Source organism: Elephas maximus, chromosome 8 (genome assembly GCF_024166365.1).
Source record: "Elephas maximus indicus isolate mEleMax1 chromosome 8, mEleMax1 primary haplotype, whole genome shotgun sequence".
NCBI classification, from domain to species: Eukaryota; Metazoa; Chordata; class Mammalia; order Proboscidea; family Elephantidae; genus Elephas; species Elephas maximus.
In genome coordinates, this window is record NC_064826.1 from 46,109,074 (window position 1) to 46,130,840 (window position 21,767).

At 37.3% G+C, this 21,767-nt stretch overlaps 1 protein-coding gene across 2 annotated transcripts in view; it reads left to right on the top strand.

Annotated features, from left to right (window-relative positions):
- RELN (reelin) overlaps nt 1-21,767 on the top strand; it is a 526,658-nt gene that overhangs the window by 503,470 nt on the left and 1,421 nt on the right. For both annotated transcript variants that reach the window (XM_049893075.1, XM_049893076.1), the window contains exons 54-63: nt 488-663; nt 810-916; nt 2,053-2,295; nt 2,864-3,039; nt 5,034-5,107; nt 6,471-6,632; nt 7,391-7,548; nt 9,550-9,769; nt 11,486-11,683; nt 13,004-13,102. In XM_049893075.1, the coding sequence (XP_049749032.1) occupies nt 488-663; nt 810-916; nt 2,053-2,295; nt 2,864-3,039; nt 5,034-5,107; nt 6,471-6,632; nt 7,391-7,548; nt 9,550-9,769; nt 11,486-11,683; nt 13,004-13,102 (1,613 nt within the window). The remainder of the gene's footprint in view (nt 1-487; nt 664-809; nt 917-2,052; nt 2,296-2,863; nt 3,040-5,033; nt 5,108-6,470; nt 6,633-7,390; nt 7,549-9,549; nt 9,770-11,485; nt 11,684-13,003; nt 13,103-21,767) is intronic.

Genomic DNA, 21,767 nt, shown 5'->3' on the forward strand with positions numbered 1-21,767 from the left:
ACTCAATGGCAACGGGTTTGGGTTTTTGGGTGTCAGTGAGGTAAGGTAAAACTGACACGTGACTACATGTCTTTAACTATAGAGTTGATTTTGTTCTAAGTTTAGGGAAAAGAGGGAGTTTATCTAAATAATTTTAACTATCATGAAAAGGTAGCAACTAAACAAATCTAAAAAAGTATAGCAAGGTTACTAAATCCAAGTAAAATTACTGTGGTTGCAACTGTAACAAATCGTTCTTATAATACAGTCCCATTGTTTTAAAACAAAAAACTGCTGTGCCTCAACGCAATGCAAAACTCTATTATGGACAAAATGAATAATAGAAAATGAAAATATCCTGTTGTCGTTTATAAGTATCCATGGAAAAGCATTTGAAATCAGCTCCAATTTTTTTTTAAGTTTGGGCTATAACTCTATATTGTCTCAAATACCACATAATTATCATCTGGAATTGTTATTTTTCACCATGTCCACTTATTTTTTCCAGACTTTCCTGAAGGAACGCTTTGATAGTGAAGAGATCAAGCCTGACTTATGGATGTCCTTAGAAGGAGGAAATACTTGCACCGAGTGTGGAATTCTTGCCGAGGACACTGCACTCTATTTTGGGGGGTCCACTGTGCGACAAGCTATCACTCAAGATTTGGATCTCAGAGGTGCAAAGTAAGTCAATTTTTTGGCATTTAAATCACACCTTAACAAACTGGCCCCAATGCAAGGGACGTATGCGTGGAAGAGGTTGTTATTCAACTTGTTTTAGATAGAGTTCTAATTAATCTTTCTGATGGATAATGTGTGCTTGCATTCAGATTCCTGCAATACTGGGGACGCATCGGTAGTGAGAACAACATGACCTCTTGTCATCGGCCCATCTGCCGGAAGGAAGGCGTACTGTTGGATTATTCCACTGATGGAGGCAAGTTTCAGGGGTGAAAGTCATACCATGGAGCAGATTCCCAAATGCCATCCTATGCCCTCAGAAAAGTCTTTGTAAATATTTGCTGACCTTATAATGTGGAGGGCATGTTAAAAATCATAATGTCATGAAGAAAAAGCTACAGAACGTGGCTGCATTATGTGGTCCATACATGTGTCTTCTGTGTTACACAAAATCTACAAAAAAAGAGACGAGAGAAGTCACATTAAAAAACTAACTCCAACCTTTGAATAAATAATATAGTCTCTATGTTTAACTGAAGCTTAAGTATTGATGATACAATTCAGAAATTAAAATTCTGTATAATTTTCCAACTGAAAGATAATTTTAAAGCATTTTTAAAAGCCTTGATGTGAATAAACATATCATCGATGCTGTAGAGTCTACCAGAAAACTTCATTAATTGTGAAGAAAGATAGTCTTAATTAGTGAAAAGTCTATCTTAGACTACTTTAATTAAAATTCTGTTTTATTATTTGAAGTAGCTGAAATTAGACCAATAATACCACAACGTCTCTAGAAAATCTACTTTAATAGATAGATATGATTCATTAAAACTACCATATAAACAGATCACCCTGAAGTATTTTAGGGTATTTGTAAGGTGTTTTCTTAAGCAGTTTAAACATCCCACCTGCAATTTTATCAACTGATTAGAGATAAACTTCAGCTCAGTTCAACTAATTCTTAATTACGGTAGAATTATAAAGCTGAGTTTTGAAATACTGGTTAGAAGTTCTTCTCTGGGAATATGCGACACATGGATGTAACTCACTTTTCATAAGAAAGAATGCATATAGGAATCTAGAATAAAATTTTTAAAGTTCATTTTGGTAGTTTTATTTTTAGCTATACTCTACATTGATCAAATTCAATTACTACAGTTCAGTTTTGAGCATGCTATTTCTAAATGCCCCTCCTCTCATATCGTTGGCCTCATTTTGAGACAGCGTTTAAAAGAGGTGAACACCTACATTAAAGTCGCCTGTAGTTGCCTCTCATTTCCTGGTTGAAGATTTCTTTGGAAGTTTCCAGTTTTCCCAGTGTGCTGGTTGTTCTTTTGTTTGTTTTGTTTTCCCAGATATGTTACAATGTTGGTAAATTTGTTATTACAGGAATTACATGGACTCTGCTCCACGAGATGGATTATCAGAAATACATTTCTGTTAGACACGACTACATACTCCTTCCCGAGGATGCTCTAACCAATACGACTCGACTTCGCTGGTGGCAGCCTTTTGTGATCAGCAATGGAATTGTGGTCTCTGGGGTTGAGCGTGCTCAGTGGGCACTAGACAACATTTTAATTGGAGGAGCAGAAATCAATCCAAGTCAGCTGGTGGACACTTTTGATGATGGTAAGAAAGAAGCATTGTTTTGTTTTTTTCTTTGAGCTTTTTATCTGCTTATGTCTTCAGATGAATTTCTATGTGAAAAGCGTTTAGGAGAGTGCTTATCACTTATTCATGCTCAACAAATGTTCGATATTATATTTTCCAGTGGCTTATAAATCTTCAAGGTTGGCTTCCTGTTGAGATGTGAACTGAAAATTTAATAAACCTGCTTAAGGCACAATGTCTAGCTTTAAATGTATTTTGAAATTTCAATACCCTAAAACAGTTTAATTTTCTTTAGGAATTTCTATACCACGGAGATACATATTGCACTGGTTTTAAAAGTATACCGAGAAGAATTTTGTAATGGTGCCAGTTTACCTATGCTACCGGTTACATTTCAAAAGTTGGGTGATCATTATCCTAGCATTTAATTTTTTTTTCTAAATTTGATTTCTTGTCTTAGATTTATATATTATACCATCTTAAATCTTAAAGGATAAGCAAAAGCTGGAGCTTTTAAGTAATTCAGCAATAAACCAATCAGTTCAAGAGAATAACATATAATATTGCTTCCAATTTACCTTAACAGAAGGTACTTCCCATGAAGAAAACTGGAGTTTTTACCCAAATGCAGTAAGAACGGCAGGATTCTGTGGCAATCCATCCTTCCACCTCTACTGGCCAAATAAAAAGAAGGACAAGACTCACAATGCTCTCTCTTCCCGGGAACTCATTGTACAACCAGGATACATGATGCAATTTAAAGTAAGGGGAAGCTGCTCATTACATGTTGGGGCAGGGGCAGAGGGGGAGTGCTTATTTAGACAACTTAGGGAAATGATTTACTTCATTAAAAGAGACTTGATCTTATAAACAAAAGAAATCATTTTTCTCACGGGGCCTTAATTCAAGTATGATTATTTGAACGAAGATAAAAATCTGTGAATATGTTAGGAGATAGTAAAAAAATGTCACTGTGTTATATCTGATACATGTAATCTCAGTTTCAGTTTCCAAACCTTGTAACAGAAAACCTCAAATGGATACCTCTGCCTACTTCTAGCTCTCTGTGACTCTATCTCTTTCCTTATGGTGGCACCATTCTTATATTCTGTCTCACACGCACACAAAAAACATACACAGATATATCTCTTCCTCACTCTTTTACTCTATGCCTGTTTCGTGACTCAAGCCACTTTGCTTCTTAATCTATCCCTTTTCTTTATTTCTTTTCATTTTCATTTTATCTCTGACCTGCAAACATGAAACTAAACCTTAACCCAGTCAGAATTCCGCAAATCCTGAACCACTTAAAAAGGACTCTCAAGTCTTTTAAACTAACCAGCCCTAACCAGGCATAACAGGTAATTAACAGGCCCTCAGAGAAAAAGATAAAGCAAAGCTAACTGGAGTCTTTCTCACTGCAAAACACACTTTCTAAAAGGCATTACAGAAGCACAGCTTATTTACTGGATAATTGTAAGACAGGGATCAGTTATTTGGACGCCCTTACCTTAAAAGATGTGCTATAATGACAGTTAATAGTAAGCATCTTTATTAGGAAAAATAAAAACGTGTTCAGGCAGTTCTCCGTTAAACTTTCCTTCAGAGACCAGGCGTCAAGGCAAGTTCCCCAAACGCAACCACTCCCTCAGGACTATCCCTAACCTAGTGACTTGAAGGATGTCCAGGGTCGTATCCAGTGTTATACCAGCCCTAATCCCAAGCCATGTTCCCCAGGAGTGAAGGGCTCTATCAGGCCCACACAGTGGCCCATATCAAAGATACCATATTTGGTTAAATTCATTGAGGCCTTCTCTGTTACTGCTCTGTCAACTCAGAGCTGAAAAGACTTAAAATTTTCTCTATTTTTTTTAAACTTTGTTCTAGAAACCCTTTTTTAATAATTTATTTTATTTTTATAACTAAAACCCAAAAATATTACTTAATAAATAATTATTATTTTATTATGTGTATGATATATAATGGAAACCCTGGTGGGGTAGTGGTTAAGTGCTACGGCTGCTAACCAAAGGGTCAGCAGTTCGAACCCGCCAGGCACTCCTTGGAAACTCTGTGGGGCAGTTCTACTCTGTCCTATATGGTCACTATGAGTCAGAATCAACTCGATGGCACTGGGTTATGATATATAATACAATAATTATGATTTATAAATAAAATTGTAAAATTATTTAATAATCGATACTTAATTTTTTAATAATTAGAGTTATTACTAAAACTTCATTACTGAAAGTCACCATGGATCTTCTAAACACTATGTCCAACATAACTTCTCCTAGTGTTACTTTCTTTTTGGTCAATTTGTCTTCCCCAAGTTTATGATTAATAGTTTTAACTAGGTAAATAAAAATACCCACTGCCTTTGAGTCAATTCCAACTGATAGCGATCCCATGGTGTTTCAAAGGCTGTAAATCTTTATGGAAGCAGACTGCCACATCTTTCTCCCGCAGAGCCACTAGTGGTTTTGAATGTTGACCTTTCAGTTAGCATTCAATTGCTTTACCCACTGCACCCCTGAATAAAAATAGTACTATTAAAAACTTCAATTCTCATTTCCAGGCAAAATTGTTTATCTTTAACAAAATTCAAAAGAATGCACTCATGGTGTCCTGGCAGGCTACTTTTTGAATATTTTTGGATTATCTGTCAGAGTCATAATGGAGAGAGATGGAGTTTCTAATTACTGATATTAGATATCATTTCGTCTTACCTAATTTGTATCAATTGTTTATTTTAGATTGTGGTGGGCTGTGAGGCCACTTCTTGTGGTGACCTTCATTCTGTCATGCTGGAATACACTAAGGATGCAAGGTCAGTGAAATAATGTCTGACACCATCAAAGCTGGAGTCCACATTCCAATGGTTGCTTACAGGGGAACAACCTTGTGTATTAAAAATGACAGTTCATGTGTATTTCACATTTACAAATTTCATTTGTATAAAATTTATACATATGTCTTATCTCCTAAATTTTTCTTCAGACAAAGAAAAACCAATTTTCATACTAGGCTGCAGCCAACACACTTTATATTTTAAAATAAGTAAGACACTATATTTGTCCTCAAAGTAGAACTCTTTTTTTTCGTGTTGCTCATTTTCAAACAACTCTAACAATAATTTAAATCAATGAAAAATCTAAATATGCTACAACCAGAGTCGTATCTCTTAAAGCATGTTAGCAATATTGGATAAAATCTTGAGTTACCTTATTAGTGTGTTGATAGCCCTGTCTCCCACCACCACTTTTAAAAATGAATTGTATTAAGCTTGGGTAGAGAGAATTTTGTCACTTGACTCTGGTACATTCCTGGTAAAAAAGAAAAACATGTCAGTGGAAAGAAGCCATTAGAATGCACAGCCATGTTGTTGTTGTTGTTGGGCGTCATCAAGTCAGTTCTGATTCATAGGGACACTGTGTATATCAGAACGAAACACTGCCTGATCCTGCACCATCCTCACAATCATTGTTATGCTTGAGCTCATTGTTGCAGCCACTGTGTCAATACATCTCATTGAGGGTCTTCCTCTCCTTCGCTGACCCTCTACTTTACCAAGTATGGAGTCCTTCTCCAGGGACTGATCCTTGCTGATAGCATGTCCAAAGTATGTGAGATGTAGTCTCGCCATCCTTGCTTCTAAGGAGCATTCTGGTTGTACTTCTTCCAAGACAGATTTGTTCGTTCTTTTACCAGTCCATGGTATGTATATCCAGTATTTTTCACCAACACAATTCAAAGGCATCAATTCTTCTTCAGTCTTCCTTATTCATTGTCCAGCTTTCGCATGCATATGAGACGACTGAAAACACCATGGCTTGGGTCAGGTGCACCTTAGTCTTCAAGGTGACAACTTTGCTTTTCAACACTTTAAAGAGGTCTTTTGCAGAGATTTGCCCAATGCAATGTGTCCTCTGATTTCTTACTGCTGCTTCCATGGGTGTTGACTAGAAAATCATTAGAATGCGCAGCCATGCACACTACCATTTTTACTAATGTTTGTGTCAGAATATATCTTGTATGAAATTATTTTCAATTTTTCTTTTTATGATCTACAATTACAAATATGTTAGTTAATTAAATATCTTAATCTAACCAAATGCCAGAGCATCACCTTGACATTAGACAGGTCAAATATTTCTAAGATTTATCTAACTTAACATCTTTGGTTTCTGCAGATCCGATTCCTGGCAGCTCGTTCAAACCCAATGCCTGCCTTCCTCTTCGAACAGCATTGGCTGCTCTCCCTTCCAGTTCCATGAAGCCACCATCTACAATGCTGTCAACAGCTCAAGCTGGAAGAGAATCACCATTCAGCTGCCGGATCATGTCTCTTCCAGGTAGGTTTCATGTTAGGGTGAATCTTGTGGAACTGTCTGACAGCCTCTGCAGAGCTCACACAGTGAACTGGGAACAACTGGTAAAGTGAGGCCAGAATTTTAATTGCAGCCCTAGTACCCTCTACCCTTTTTTCTCCCTTCTTTCATCAACCCATGTACCAAAATGACAAGTGCACGTCCCAAGAAAAAATAGGAAGAACTAGGAGATGATTTGTAAATGATTCATAGATACTAGGTTTTCTTTTGATGAAATATCATGACACATATCAAACTAAGTCACAGGCCTGGAATCACAGACTCCAGACAGAGACGTAGAAACACACCCATCCCACTCCAGTGTTCTGCCTTCCCAAAGGCTGCACCTTTCAGCCAAGATGCAAGGACCCTCTGGAGTGTGCAAGGCTGGTCAGTTACATGAAGCCTCAGGATAAACGTGATGGAATACAGTCTTCCTAGGTCCGCATTCATTTTACTCAAAAGATCTGGAAGATGATTCACCTTTATAAGAAAATTAACACATTTATGATGGAATAGAATGGGATCTTCACATAAAAGTTTCAGGAAAGGCACCAAGTTTGAGGCAATCTTGCAGAGTCTGAGGAGTACAAGTTCTCTCTCCTCTGCCAGGAGAGCAATCCAGGGGGTGGTGGGGTAGCCCTTCCCTCAGAAATAATCCCATCTCCAGAGGGTAGAGGCTGGGCGCAGTCCTGAGAAATAACAGCTTGCTGAATCTTTCCGGCTTTCTGTGGGACTTTCAGTGCGACACAGTTCCGCTGGATCCAGAAAGGGGAAGAGACTGAGAAGCAGAGCTGGGCCATTGACCACGTGTACATCGGAGAGGCTTGCCCCAAGCTCTGTAGCGGGCACGGATACTGCACCACCGGCGCCGTCTGCATCTGTGATGAAAGTTTCCAAGGTCTGAATCCCAGGCTGTCACTTTTGATATAGGAGACTATGAGGTTCTCTTTATCCTAACCTTTATACCAACATCCACCAGCAAATGGATAGAAACTTCAGCCTGAGAGGTTTGAGATAGATAAATCACTCCTTGATCACAGAGTTATTTATCATTGGAATGAATTATCAAGGATAGGTTTATTCTATGTTCCTGAAAGTATTTTTAAAATTATAGATTTTAACTACTCAGAATATTCTATAGTACCTCACATTCCCCATGTTCCATATAACTCCCTGACCCACCCACACCCCAACGCTTTATTTCCATTTCTGGGCCTCTCTCCTTCCTGGACTGTCTGCCCTTCTCTAAATACCTTGCCAATATTCATTCTCCCTCAGCCTCTCTCAACGGCACCAGTCACTGTCTTCCCAAGATGTAGCTGACAACTCAAGATGTTCCATCACTCTGTCACACCAGAGGCCTTCATGACTCATAAAAATATATTTTTCTTGCTTGAGCATCTAAAGGCCAAGTATATATTTGGAAGAGGGCACCTACGCAGCTCACATCTCAGAAAATTTATGTCTTCCTGTAAGAAGCCTGCAGCCCTGCTTTCCTTTGATCCAATGCTTCTAGCAGGTTTTAGCCTCTATCATTTGAAAGCTGACTTTACATAATAACTATTATATCCTCAGGGCCTAACACTTGGCATATAACAATGCTCAGTAATTCTTTTTTAATACATTCTTGCGTGGTCTTATGATTTACATAGTTCTATCAATTCATTCATCAGAGTCATTTAGTATTTATGACATCCCCATAAGTTAGCTACGGTAAATATTATTATTTCCATTTTATAGGTGAAGAAATTGAGACTCAGAGAGGTTAAGTGACTTGCTGAAGGTCACACCGCTAGTAAATCTGAGAAAGAATACCAGTACTCTAGTTGTTCTTCCAATCAGCATTGCTGTCTCACATAGGTGAGAGATTTCTCTAAAGAATAACAGAATTATACAACTTTTCCCAAGTGTACAATGTAAAAATCCATATACCTGAATTCTGGAGTAGAATCTACTTAGACTTTTTGTTTATGCTATTTTTTCACTTCCAAATGAAATTGATATGATCGCTGCTGACTGTTGCACATCTCTGATATTAGAAATTGCTAAGCCATCTCCTTTTTCCTCTGGATTCTTACTTCAGCTGAGACCAGTTGAGTCTGAGTATTAGCTGGGAAGTTTGAACTCTAGGCAAATGAACAAATCAAGTGTCTCCAAAAAGTCCTAGTTATTTGGAGCTTTTCCCCTGCCTTGATCCAACAGAACTATGACCTTTTGATTTTAAACTATTGTAGATGTTTAGAAAAGATGTATTGCTTAAATCAAGGGAAAATGCAAACACATACACATTTGCTAACAAATGCCAGAATTTAGCTCAGTGGTCTCTGAGAGACACTTCCAGTTTATCCATTTTTCATGTGTTTATCCCAGCCTCATTACTGAGTATCTGCTATGTGTTAAGTACTGTGCTAGGCACTGGGAATCCAACAATAAATAGGATACAGACTCTGCTCGCAAGAATCATCAAGTATAGAGCTGGAAGGAAGACAAGAAGATGACACGCCTTATTTTCTACTACAGAGTCATGCTAGGAAAAAAGAAATTAGATTGGCCTGTCATGCCAGGGTGAGTGCTCCCTGCTGAGATCCACTATTGATGCACACGCAGGCCCAGCCAGATGCTGTGGTATTTAAACAAGGGGTTTACACAAGCAATAAGTATATCAGCACATGCATACTTTAGTAAACACTCACTCAAAGGGTAACTGGTTTTGTTCAGCAATGTAAACCAATTATTGCCCAAATAAAAGAGAACTATTCATTGCTGGGAGTCTACATCTGCTTGTATTTTGCCATTCTTATAGTCACAGCAATGGATTAAATCTGAAATTGAATTCTTCTTAATTTTTGATGATTCTACTTGTTCCAGCTAAATGTTGTGATTATTTCTTTCCCTCCAGGTGATGACTGCTCTGTTTTCAGTCATGATCTTCCCAGCTATATTAAAGATAATTTTGAGTCAGCGAGAGTCACTGAGGCAAACTGGGAGACCATTCAAGGTGGAATGATAGGAAGTGGCTGTGGGCAGCTGGCACCCTACGCCCATGGAGACTCGCTCTATTTTAATGGCTGTCAGATAAGGCAAGCTGCTACCAAACCTCTGGATCTCACTCGAGCAAGGTAACAAAACCCCTGTGTTCTGGTCCAGACATAGAATCAGTCACGAACCTAGTTATTATCAACTGTCTGTTAGCTCTGATAATGAATTTTATGTACAGATGGTACTAAATGGTGGAAACCTATATATCGTTTGAATTAGGTATAAGGAATATGTTTCACAACTCCGAATTATGTTTTGGATAAATTTCTTTTACGATTACTTTGTAATTTTTTATATGCACAGGCTCAGTGGTGGTCACATAGGCATAAGTCTGGGGAAATGGCCAAGTATAAAAAACTGGCTATGGAAAATCCATATAAATAATTTAGTGTTGACCAAAGGCAAACATGTAAATGTAAATGTGTATGTGAAGTAGATTTATAGTAATGCAAACATAGATCTATGTTTAGCCTATGGAAGTGCACAGAAATGGAGGATGAATGGACTGTTGAACAGATAGATAGATGGATAAGAACTTTAAGAATTCACATGCTATAGGAGCTGGAGTTTATGGTGGAGTAGAGTGGACAGTGACCTTGCATGTGGACTAGGGAAGCAACAGAGGAAAAGAGGTCCCAGAGGGTACAGTTTCCTTCCCCACCTGCCGTTCCCAGCTCTGCAGCCTCAGCCAGCAAAAACATAGCTTTTGTCTGTTTAATTTAAGAAAAGATTCCAAGGCTTTAAAAAAGTTACAAAGTACATAATACTGAAAGGTGTCAGTAGCTATAAAGGTATTTGAGAATCAGATGTTTGGTTAATGAGAGTATAGAGGCTCACTTGAAGCCTTCCACTTTGGAAAATATTAGCAATGTGTTTTTAGAGGCAGAAAAGAAGGCTTTTCATCCTTCAACATGACAAATATGTAATAAAATTAATTCTTGTATGATAACCATGGAGATGTCAAAAGATGTCATGTCTGCCTATTCCCATTTTGATTTTTTTTCCTACCAAAAACTATTCTCGACTTAGACAACCTGATGTTTTTCCTTGTTCCCTTATGCAGATATAATTTAGTTAACAACTGCACACCATGTTGTACAAGTAACTGTTTTAAATTCATTAATGCATTCACATTTTTTAAGTCCAGCTTTTTATTTGAACACCTGCTCTAAATGGGACTACTCTGCTAACACTAAGACTCTTATCAGGATACATTTGCTATGTTTAAAAACTGTATCTTCTGAGGCAAGGACACCTATGAAAAGCAAAGGGACACACTGAACAGAATAGCAGAATGGGCCACGCCTGCGTGTCTCTCACTCCATTTTCTGTCAGCTCTGATCTGCAGACGTCCCTTTCCTAAAATAGACATGATAATTTGTCCTTGTCCAGAAGCTGTTCGGTTTGGAGCTATTTGTAAAAAGTAGGTAGCATAAATATTGTGGTTTTATTCCTGGTCCTCTCTATGTCCTTAGCTGTCTACATTCGCTTTCAGAGAATAGATGTTTTAGATGAAATACTCTAACAAGATTTCCAACACTATGAAAAAGTATACATCTTTGAAAGTCAAAATTGTTTTCTTTATGTAGAAAACCAGCCTTCCTGGGTTCCGGTCATACACATAATTTAAAAGATAATAGAAATAAATTATATTACTAGTGTGATTTAGTCATAAAGCTGAATTCTCCTATTTTTATTATATTAGGAACAAGAAAAATTTAAAAAATTTAAAGTATAACTCGTCTTGTAATATGTCTTGACTACTGTTTAGAGATTATTTCCCCTGTGTTTTCCAGTAAAATTATGTTTGTTCTGCAAATTGGGAGCATATCCCAGACAGACAGCTGTAACAGCGACCTGAGCGGCCCCCACGCCGTGGACAAAGCTGTGCTGCTGCAGTACAGCGTCAACAACGGGATCACCTGGCATGTCATTGCACAGCACCAGCCAAAGGACTTCACACAGGCACAGAGAGTGTCTTACAACGTCCCCCTGTAAGTGGCCTAAATGGAAAGGCCTGGTCTCACATATAAGCCCGGATAATCACAGAGTTTGAGCTATAAGAAAGCATAAAGGCCTCAGAGGAGGACTAAAAAAGCCAAATCAGTTGCTGTCGAGTCAGTTCTGCCTCATAGCAACCCCGTGTATGTCAGAGCAGAACTGTGCCCAAGTGGATTTTCAGTGACTGAGTTTTCAGAAGTAGATCCCCAGACTTTTGAGTTCACCTCTAGGTGAACGCAAACCACCAACCTTTTGGTTAGCAGCAGAGCACTTAATTATTGGTACCACCAAGGGATTCCCAGAGGTCACAAAGGCCCAAATTAGTGAAGTTACAGGAACAAGGCCACAAAAGCAGGTGGTGGTAGGACCAAGATGTATCCAGCTGTCCAAAGTTTTATTACTATTTTCTATGAGGACAAGAGGCAAAAATGGAAGCAAAGAATAAGAACAAGAGGAAACACAGATAACAACCAAATGCAAAGGCACTTTTTTGCATACTTCCCTTTCCTTAGCCCTATCTCTAGTCTTTATAAAACAATATTTATGTTTTCTGCTGAGTACACTAGTTTGAAGGAGCCCTGGTGGAGCAATGATTAAGCATTCAGCTGCTAACCAAAAGGTTGGCAGTTTGTACCCACTCAGAATCTCCATGGGACCTGATTCCCTAAAGATTACAGCATAGAAAACCCTATAGGGCAGTACTACTCTGTCACATGGGGTCACTATGAGTCAAAATGAACTCGATGGCACCCAGCAGCAACAGCACTAGTTTGAAAATTTGATGAGGGCAAGTAACTATGTCAGTTTTGCTGAGCATTATGCCCCAAGCTTCTAGCACAGTGCCTGCTACACAGAAGCAATTCATATTTGTCAACTATGAATGTATTGCTCTTCCAAGTACTAATGGAACAGAGGGAAGGAGGGAGGGAGATGTGAAATTATTACAAGGCCCATGAGTTGTCAATAAAGTTTAAGGCTGCTACTGTGACCTGAACAAATCTGAATTCCCTGCCCAAGTTTTGTTGATTTAGGTTAGCCATTATAATGGAAACCCTGGTGGCGTAGTGGTTAAGTGCTACAGCTGCTAACTAAAGGTCAGTAGTTCGAATCCGCCAGGCGCTCCTTGGAAACTCTATGGGGCAGTTCTACTCTGTCCTATAGGGTCGCTATGAGTCGGAATCGACTCGACAGCACTGCGTTTGGTTTTGGTTTTTAGTTTATTATAATTAGCCTATTACAGATCTGGAAATCACCTACCAGAAAGTTCTCATTATCCTAATTTTAACCTCTGTGTCCTTCTGCCTATGACCCAGGGAAGCACGGATGAAAGGAGTGTTACTGCGCTGGTGGCAACCACGCCACAATGGAACAGGTCATGATCAGTGGGCTTTGGACCATGTGGAGGTCGTCCTGTGAGTATCTGACACGTGTCATCCCATGTCCATTGCAGAAAGGTTTGAAATTCCTTTGACACAGCATGCTCCTTAATTCAGTAAGAATTGTTCCTGATGAGAAGCCCCCCACAGGACCACTTTGGTTGACGCTGTTCGGCAACTACAAGCTATAGCTCAAGTCAGCAGTGAAATAACAAAGCCCCGAACAGAATTTAATGTCTTAGAAAACTTCAGTAGGCAAAGCATTTATTTAAAGATTTGTCAATACTGGTTAAATTGGATAAAACAAAAGTTTTTAGGTAAATGGAAAACAATGTCTTATGCCAGATCTCGGTTGCCTTATAAAATAGAATCACATCCTTTAAGAAAAAAGGATCTGTAGTGTTCCACATACACAGTGTTACTGTCTAGTGTTGCCAGTTACAAACACCTGTCTTAGCCACAGATGGCTGAGGCATTCTTCCATTTGGTGACACAGTTACAACTAGAACAAAGAATGTGTTGTCTCAGATTCCTCCTGGCCAATCCCAGCACCTATCAAGTTGAGGATGTTCCCCCATTATTCCCTCCCCCCACCCCAGTATAGTAAGGCTCTCACCACTCTCACCTAACGGGGTTGGCTGTTCCCTCTCAGAGAGATGACTTGCTTTTTCTCTAACGATCTAGTTCCTGTAGAACTGGAATGCTTATGTCTCGACGGGTTCGGACTGATGGCTCCAAGTGGTTGGCAAGGAGAGGCGAATCTTCTCGGTAGATAGGTTCAAATGTTCATTCCGTTTACCAAAGCAAAAATGAAATCAGTCTTTTTGCTGATTTCAGTCATTTTGAAAGCAAATTTAAATGATTAATTGGTAGGAAAACTACCAGATTTGTTTTCTTTCAACCATAGCCATGAGCTGATTTTCTCAGTCTTGAGTTAGCCCTCGTCTTAGTTTTCACTGAGGCACCTGCTTGCATGGCATCCATTATCAACCCCCGATCCAAGAGCAACTGGTCCCTACACGAGTTCTCACTGTGCGCTCTGCTGCTTTTGGACAACTTGCTGGGCTCTGCCTCTACAGGACAAAGTTAAAGTTGAAAGTTAACTGTCCAGACTCATTTGAATCTAAATATGAGGCTGATGTATTACTTAGTTATCGATTACCTCAGATGACATTATTCCAGGAGCATAGATAGCCTGGGCTCTGAGATAAGTAAATGTACAGTAAGGCCATAGAGAAATGTTCAGATAGACCAAAAACCAACCTTAGAGCCATTTTTCCCTTGCTCCTTTCCTTTTAGAGCAGCGCTTTTCAATCTGCTTAAACATCAGAGTCACTTGAGGAGCTATGAAAACATCAGTGCACACCCCAATACACAGGCCCCTCCCTAGGGATTGATTATGGTTAAAATTGATCTGGGATGGGGCCTGAACATCAGACTTTTTAAAAAGCACCTCAGGTGATTCTGATATGAAGGTTGAGACTCTGGTTAAGAGTCAGTAACCACTTCTTATCTTTCAAGTCTCTCGCCAAGAAAATTTACATCCATGGGGCTTCCTCAGGGGCGGATTATCCAGTAGGCAAGGTAAGCACAGTGCTTACCTTACTTACTAGATTATCTGTAGTGAACAATTTCACATTTTTCACCATATCAAAGATTCCGCTTCTAGGTGTGGCTGGCATCTGTCTCTCTCCCAACCCCACAGCGCCTTCCTACACAATCAAAGCCTCTTTTCAAATTTGCAATCCCTTACAGGGATGGATGACCCAGTAAGCAAGGTAAGCACAGGCTTACTTGTGCTTACTTACTAATCTCTAGTGAACAATTTCACTACAGATGATCTGGTAAGCAAGGTAAGTACTGTGCTTACCTTGCCTATTGGATAATCCACCCTTGGGCTTCCTGTGCCTGACAAAGCATTACCAGCTCCTATGGAAACTTCAGAATTTGCCAGTTCTCAAAAAAAGACAGGATGTTAATCCTTCCCCTGAGTAGACAACAATTCTTAACACCTCAGCATTTGAGTAGACACTACTTCTCCTTCCCCACCCAGCCAAGCAATTTCATGTAACTATCAGCATTGTGGTATTATTACAACAATCAGGTTCAGATTATAAAAATACCAGAAATGCAGTTTTTCTGGTATTTTTCTGGACCTATAATCTGTATTTGTAAAGATTTCATTTTTAGTCAGTCCCCAGAATTTAATAACTTGAGGAATTTATCACTTACCAGGCACCTGTGTACTCTCACCCTGCATTATCATCTCAAACTCTCAAGGGCTAAAACAGTTTGAATGAAATTAGCATTGCCAAACATGCAGTGTTACATGATTTAAGTTATAGTCAGCGTCTTCTTTCAGTGAATAATTTATATAGGGTGATATGTATAAAAATTATAATTTTAATACATATCACCCTATAATTTTATGTATATATATATTACACATATAATTTTAAAAACAAATGCTCTCTTTAATGACATTTCGAAACTTGTTAAAATTAAAGGAGTTACTTTTTTCTCTTTTCCCTCTTTTTTTGGACAGAGGAAATACCTCATGAAGCTGAATTCAATAAATGAGTTGTTTAAAAAATAAAATTCTAAGAAATTATATTTTTCAGAACTATGTTTTGATGTTTTGCTCTTATCTCAGGATTTAACATTTTCTGCCACTGTGCCTTTTCAAAGTACTTCTTTTTATAAGAGTCACAAAAAGTTTTACAACATTCATTAATTAACATGTACTGGATAGCCCTACAAATTAATTACTTCGGCTCTTTCCTTTGATTTGCTTAAAATAAATAGAAAATGCCAGAGAGTTCAGAAAAAAATTAAGTATTTTGATTTTCCAGAGCATCTTTCAATCAAGTAAGGCACAAAGAAGCTAGCCAATGTTCCTGTTATGATTTACAAATACTACTAATTGTAACTTTGCTACAGCAGATGTATATTTAGAAATAGGTGGAATACTTCCATAAAACCCTATGATTTAAAAATATTCTCTTATTCAATTACACTTTTACATAAGAACATATAGTTTTGTAATCTAGTAGTATTAACTCCTTGATGTGGAGGGGAGAGGAGCAGACTGAGGTGCTTATCTTATGAGATACAAGCCCTACCTAACTGAAAAAAAAAAAAAAAAAAATTTTTTTTTTAACTGAACAGCTGCAAAATAGGACTACTAATATGTTTTTGCAACTAATGGTTGGCCATACATTTCACTTAAGAATTTTTAGAAATCGGTATTATTTTTTAAGTGAAGATTGGCCTTAATGTAGCTTTATTACCATAGTTTTGCTTTCGAGCATGTGCACCAAGGACACATGCTAAAAACCCCAAGAAAGAAAAATGGTGGCCGCGCATGGTATCTTACATTGAGTTTAATCTCAGTTCTGCCCGTATCAACCAAGAAGATATACAAGTTTGATGAGAGCAAATTTAGTACTTTTGAAAATATTTCCAGGTTTAAGATTGCATCCTAAATGAACAAGATAAATAACATAGTTTTTAATTTAATAGTTTAATGCTAAAATACTACATGTGGGAGGATTTGCGGTTCATAAATATGGATATACAGAATGACAAGCCAAGCCCGCACCATACAGATAAAAGCCATCCTTTTAGAAGTTAACAAGCAAAGTCACTTATGCCTTATGCTTGTTTGAGAGTATAATCTCCCCGCTCTGATGATGTTCTTCAATAAAACCTGCACATGAAATGCACTTCATGATGATTAGTTCCCGCTAATCTGCCATATACCAGATAAACCGAATTGACAGATCATTTCTTCCAGCCTCACTAGCTTACAAAAGTCCTCGTTCTGTAAAGTCTGAATGATGTAGCATAACACAGTCATTGACAATTGAGTGTCAGAAATCTAATCTCTCAGAATCCATTTGCTAGTGTAGAGTATTTGTTTTTCAGTAAATGTTTATGAATAATTTGGGCAGATCCCTCACAAGATCCATGCTAGTGGGGTTCTTCTTAGGATAAAAGACAATTATTTGTCTTAACCTTTTTTGTTGGGCATTCATACTTCTATCCTAAGAATCCTCCTCACCCAACTATGCATTTCATTCACACATCACATTTCCTGCGTGTGTGTCTAAGTCACACCTGTCATGTGTATAATGAAGTGGGCCAATTTTTGCATGTGTACCTTGAAAACAAACTGCTCAGTAAAGAGTTAGCCCTTCTAAATTGATTTATTAAAAAGTGAATTGTTACCACATTTACTGAGAATTGAAAACCACTATATTGCTAACTATGGTCTTAAAAAGCATTTATTAGGTTTTAATAATATGAGTTCCATCATAACCATCCCCTCATGCTATTCATTATCAAGATACTGTCACATTTTTGGCACAAATGATTTATGGAAACCGGCATATTACATTTGTTGCAAAGCATATTTATCCTTTATTAAATTTGACTGTTTTATCTGATATGGAGGATTTTCGTACTTTTAAAAGCCTGTTCCTTAATATATTCAGGAATAAGTATTTCCTAAAATGTAAATTCACAAATCAGGTATTAAAATTAGTAATAGTGGTTATTGATATTAAATATTAATATTAAATATTAAAACTATGGCTTTAATACTTGTATTTAATATGCAACATTTATGCCAAATGTAGTACTGTAGCTACATGTACCTTGACATATGGTTATGAGCAAATATTGCATGTTGCATTACATAGAAAAGTAAAATGTATATATATATTGGGTATAGAAGAATAAGAAATAACTTCTTTAATTTTTATTTTCAAAAGAGATGAAAAATCCTATATTGCGTCTAAACCTGATCAGACTTTTATGACTAATCAGAGTGCTGCATGCATTGAAAGGCATTTTTTAACTTGTGTTATATTTCATTATTTGCTGTCATTGGTTTTCCACTAGAGTAAGGTAAGTCCTCTTGCTAAATCTGGGCAACTGTTTACTAATAGTTTTATCAGCATCACTTCAGTTAACTGAGAAGTTTTGCAGAAGAGCAAAAGAAAAATCTATGAAAAAAAAAAAGTTACAAATGGGATTGGAATACACTGGAACATTTAAAACCAATATCTGTGTAAATTCAGAGCTCAGCCAAATTGAGATAATTCCCTAATTTATACAATGTTAGGCACAAAAGCATAGACCAGGGTGCCAAACTGCATCTCTTCATTGGGCAACAGATTCAATTTAGTTCCTCCTCTATCCCTGACTCTGTACTGCGTGCCCCTGATGCACTCACAGTTTACGAATTTGTTGTGAGGGAAAAGCGAAAGTAGAAATGTATGCAAAAGAGCTAGAGGCTCTGATTAAATGTAACATCTCTCAAAAGACCTACAGTGCTAGAGATGTGTGAGGGTGACTTATCAACTCTATGCTAAGTTAATTAATGAAGTGACAGAGGAAGGTGGATTTATTCGTGACACTTCTGAGTTCTAGATCCTTCCCTTAGGTAAGATTTACCACTCTCAATATATACTTGCACTTGTCCTCTAATTGAAATATGTTAAAACAAAACTTAAGAAAGTAAACTGGTTATTGAACACCTAGATATTGTGCTACAAGTTTTCATTTGATCCCTACAACTTCCTGGGATAGACATTATAAGAGACGATTATCACCCCCATTTAGCAAAGAAAGAAATATGAAATAAGCAGTATTTGTGAGATATATGTGTCTTATACTTATTTATATGTAGCCTTCCTGAAAATGCATGGCCTTGAAAGTAAAATGCACAGCATTTATGCAGGGAAATTTTATTGATTAGTTTGAATGGCAGTTTCCCATTTTACACACCAATATTTCTCTAATAGCTATGATGTGTCTAGCAGTGCAATGGATCCTTATTTCAACGTTCATATAAGCTGTTATGTGTTGTACCATATATTTTGATGATAAATCAATTACTGATCAATAAAAATGCCTAAATTTCTATATACTCAAATTACTTCTGCCAATTCTCTATCTTCCCCATTTCCTTTAGAATTCCATCAAATTCAGTTGAATTTTGTTTCATAAAAATAAATAAGCTAAGCATTTCTGTTTAAACATCTTACAATTTATAATCACCTGTTATTTGCTTACTATCTATCAATAAATAAGCAAGCTAAGATAGTGGCTCCGGTGAAGAGTAACAGTCCAAAAGAGCAGAGTCAGTAGTTCTTCAAGGATCTTACAATATCCATGTTCCCTATGCAGAAACAGGGTAGCATTGTATAATTCCATATGCTGTTAAATCAGCATTTCTAAGAAGCCATAAATGTTCATTCTCTCTTCTTTGGATTGCTTACCCATAAGGAGAGAAGTTAAAAATGGACCCAGCTCTACCCTTGGCCACAGAAAGTTGATACGTCAAGTGGCATAGTTGATGTGCCTTGAAATGAATATTACCTATCTTCATTGAATTTATGATAAAAATTACTTTCCCCTGTAATTGCAGTCAAGAGCTAAATCCTTAAAATTCCATTGCATCTATTTATTTTTTATTATGTTATTTATAGCTATAAATACACAAATATATCAAAAAAATAAGCTCAATGATCTACTCCAGAAAAAAAGCAAACATAAAATCTTTAAACTTGTTAAAAATTTACCTAATGCCCTGAAAATGAGTTTTAGAAGTCACAATACTAATTTAATAACCATGTTGGTTTATTAAATGGTTCTAGAGACAGACAGTATTTTGGCTTAGCTTCCCATTGTGCTCAATTTTAAAAAGCTTATGCACTGGAAAAATCTGCTTCATTAGATTTTGATCTTACCAACTCCAGAGATTGATATTTATGTTTCACACACTTAATTACCAGTTAGTTTCAAGGATGCTTTGAAAGTGTGGCCATTTGATAATGTGACTGTATAAACACTAAACAAATGCATTACAAAACATTCTCAGCGATCCAGGGATATGCTGATACATACATTTACTCAAAATAAAAGAGTAGCTAGTGAATCAAAATGCCCCCTAAATTGGATGTATGCTTCCACCATTGGCTTGCTGCAACCTGCTAATGTTTATTTTCTCACATATAAAAATGAAGAATTTAAATCAATTCTATAATAAGTAAATGATTACATGGAGAAATTCCTTCAAAATATTTAATATGCATGTCAACTTCTGCTAAAATTAAGTGTTCCTTTGTTCCCATATATTGGGGTAACATCCACATCAATGTCAGTTACATTTGAAATAGCTAAATGTCTTGAGTGTTCTGGGTTTATATTTTTATTCAATGTAAAATATTTCACCTATTTTAAATTCTCTTTGAGTACCTTATATTTTTAAACATGTTTTCAACAGGATAATTTTTATTGCTTTAACTTTGCAATTATTCCTTATAGTTAAAGAGTAATGACTTACAACAGGAATCCAATCAGTAAGTCACCAAAAGTTTAACAAACATGCCCTGACCACTCACAGGTCAGGCAGGAGGCTCAGTGTTGTGGTGTGGGGAGGGGGGCAGTTGGGGGACAGCCCCTACAGCAAGGGAAGTTTAATTGTGGGGAGACAAGATATGAACACAAACACACAAAACAGAAAATGAGCACTATGGGAGTCCAGAGTAGGAAAAAAAAATCACTTCTAGAGGGGATGAGCAATAAAAAAAAGTGATACCTGAACAATAACTAGAAATTTAGGAAGTGACTGTGGGGGTGAGCCAATGAGGCAGGTAGAAAAGACTCAAGGCAAATGTGAATAGTCTGTATAAGAGTGGTGTAGAAGACAAGAAAAACAGAATGAGATTAAACATGTAGAAGACTTGAACTATCTGGCTAAATTGCCTTAGATGTTGCTCCAAAGACAAGAGGATTATGAATGGCAAGGTAAAGCCAGTATTTGAGGGAAAGTTAGCTGAAACTGGTGTGCAAAATCAATTGTATGTCTGTGTGGAAGTAGACACACGTGCATAATACAATTATACATGCAATACTTTCTCAGCATTTTGCGATCTCTTTTCAGTGAGCCTCTTTCATCAGAGGCTATAGGTGACCCTCCCCTTTGTCCTAACTCAAGCTCATGTCATATTGATCTTCATGGTGGGATCACATCACATGATATTATCTCACTCTAGATGCATTTTATGATTCCATGAAATAAAGTAGGAAAAGACTTTGGGACCATCACAGTATTCAAGAGACTCGCTGAATTTGGATCATATGGATAAGCTCACACTCATAACCCGCATATTGATGCCACAAATAAGTAATGACCCTTTTTAAAGTATATTTGCCATACAGAAACTTCAGCAACTATCATTACCAGCTTTGTGTGGTTTACAGCTTTTGAAATCCATTTCAGTATTTTTGTCATTTTCACAACATAGTATGTATGTATGAGTGTGGGGGGGGAGGGGGAATACATATACACACATACATGCGATTATACAATCACACTTTCTTAGTATTTTATGGGCTCTTTCCATGGAGACTGTCTTTCATAAGGCCATGTTTATAGAATATGACCACAGCTGCTTATTGCTTGAAGAAGACAATGGAATCCAATATTCTGAGAAAAACTTCCTTATCTTGCCCAGAGACTGTATAAAATAGGAAGGTCAAGTTGATTTACCTAACAAGTTTTTTGTTTTCACTATTTAAGTTTTAAATGAAGATGTTTACTAAAGACCAGATTAGTTTCCTACTTTTTAAAGATGTGTTTAAATACAGCAATAGGGTACAGCACACTCTTACTCTAACATGAAAGCCC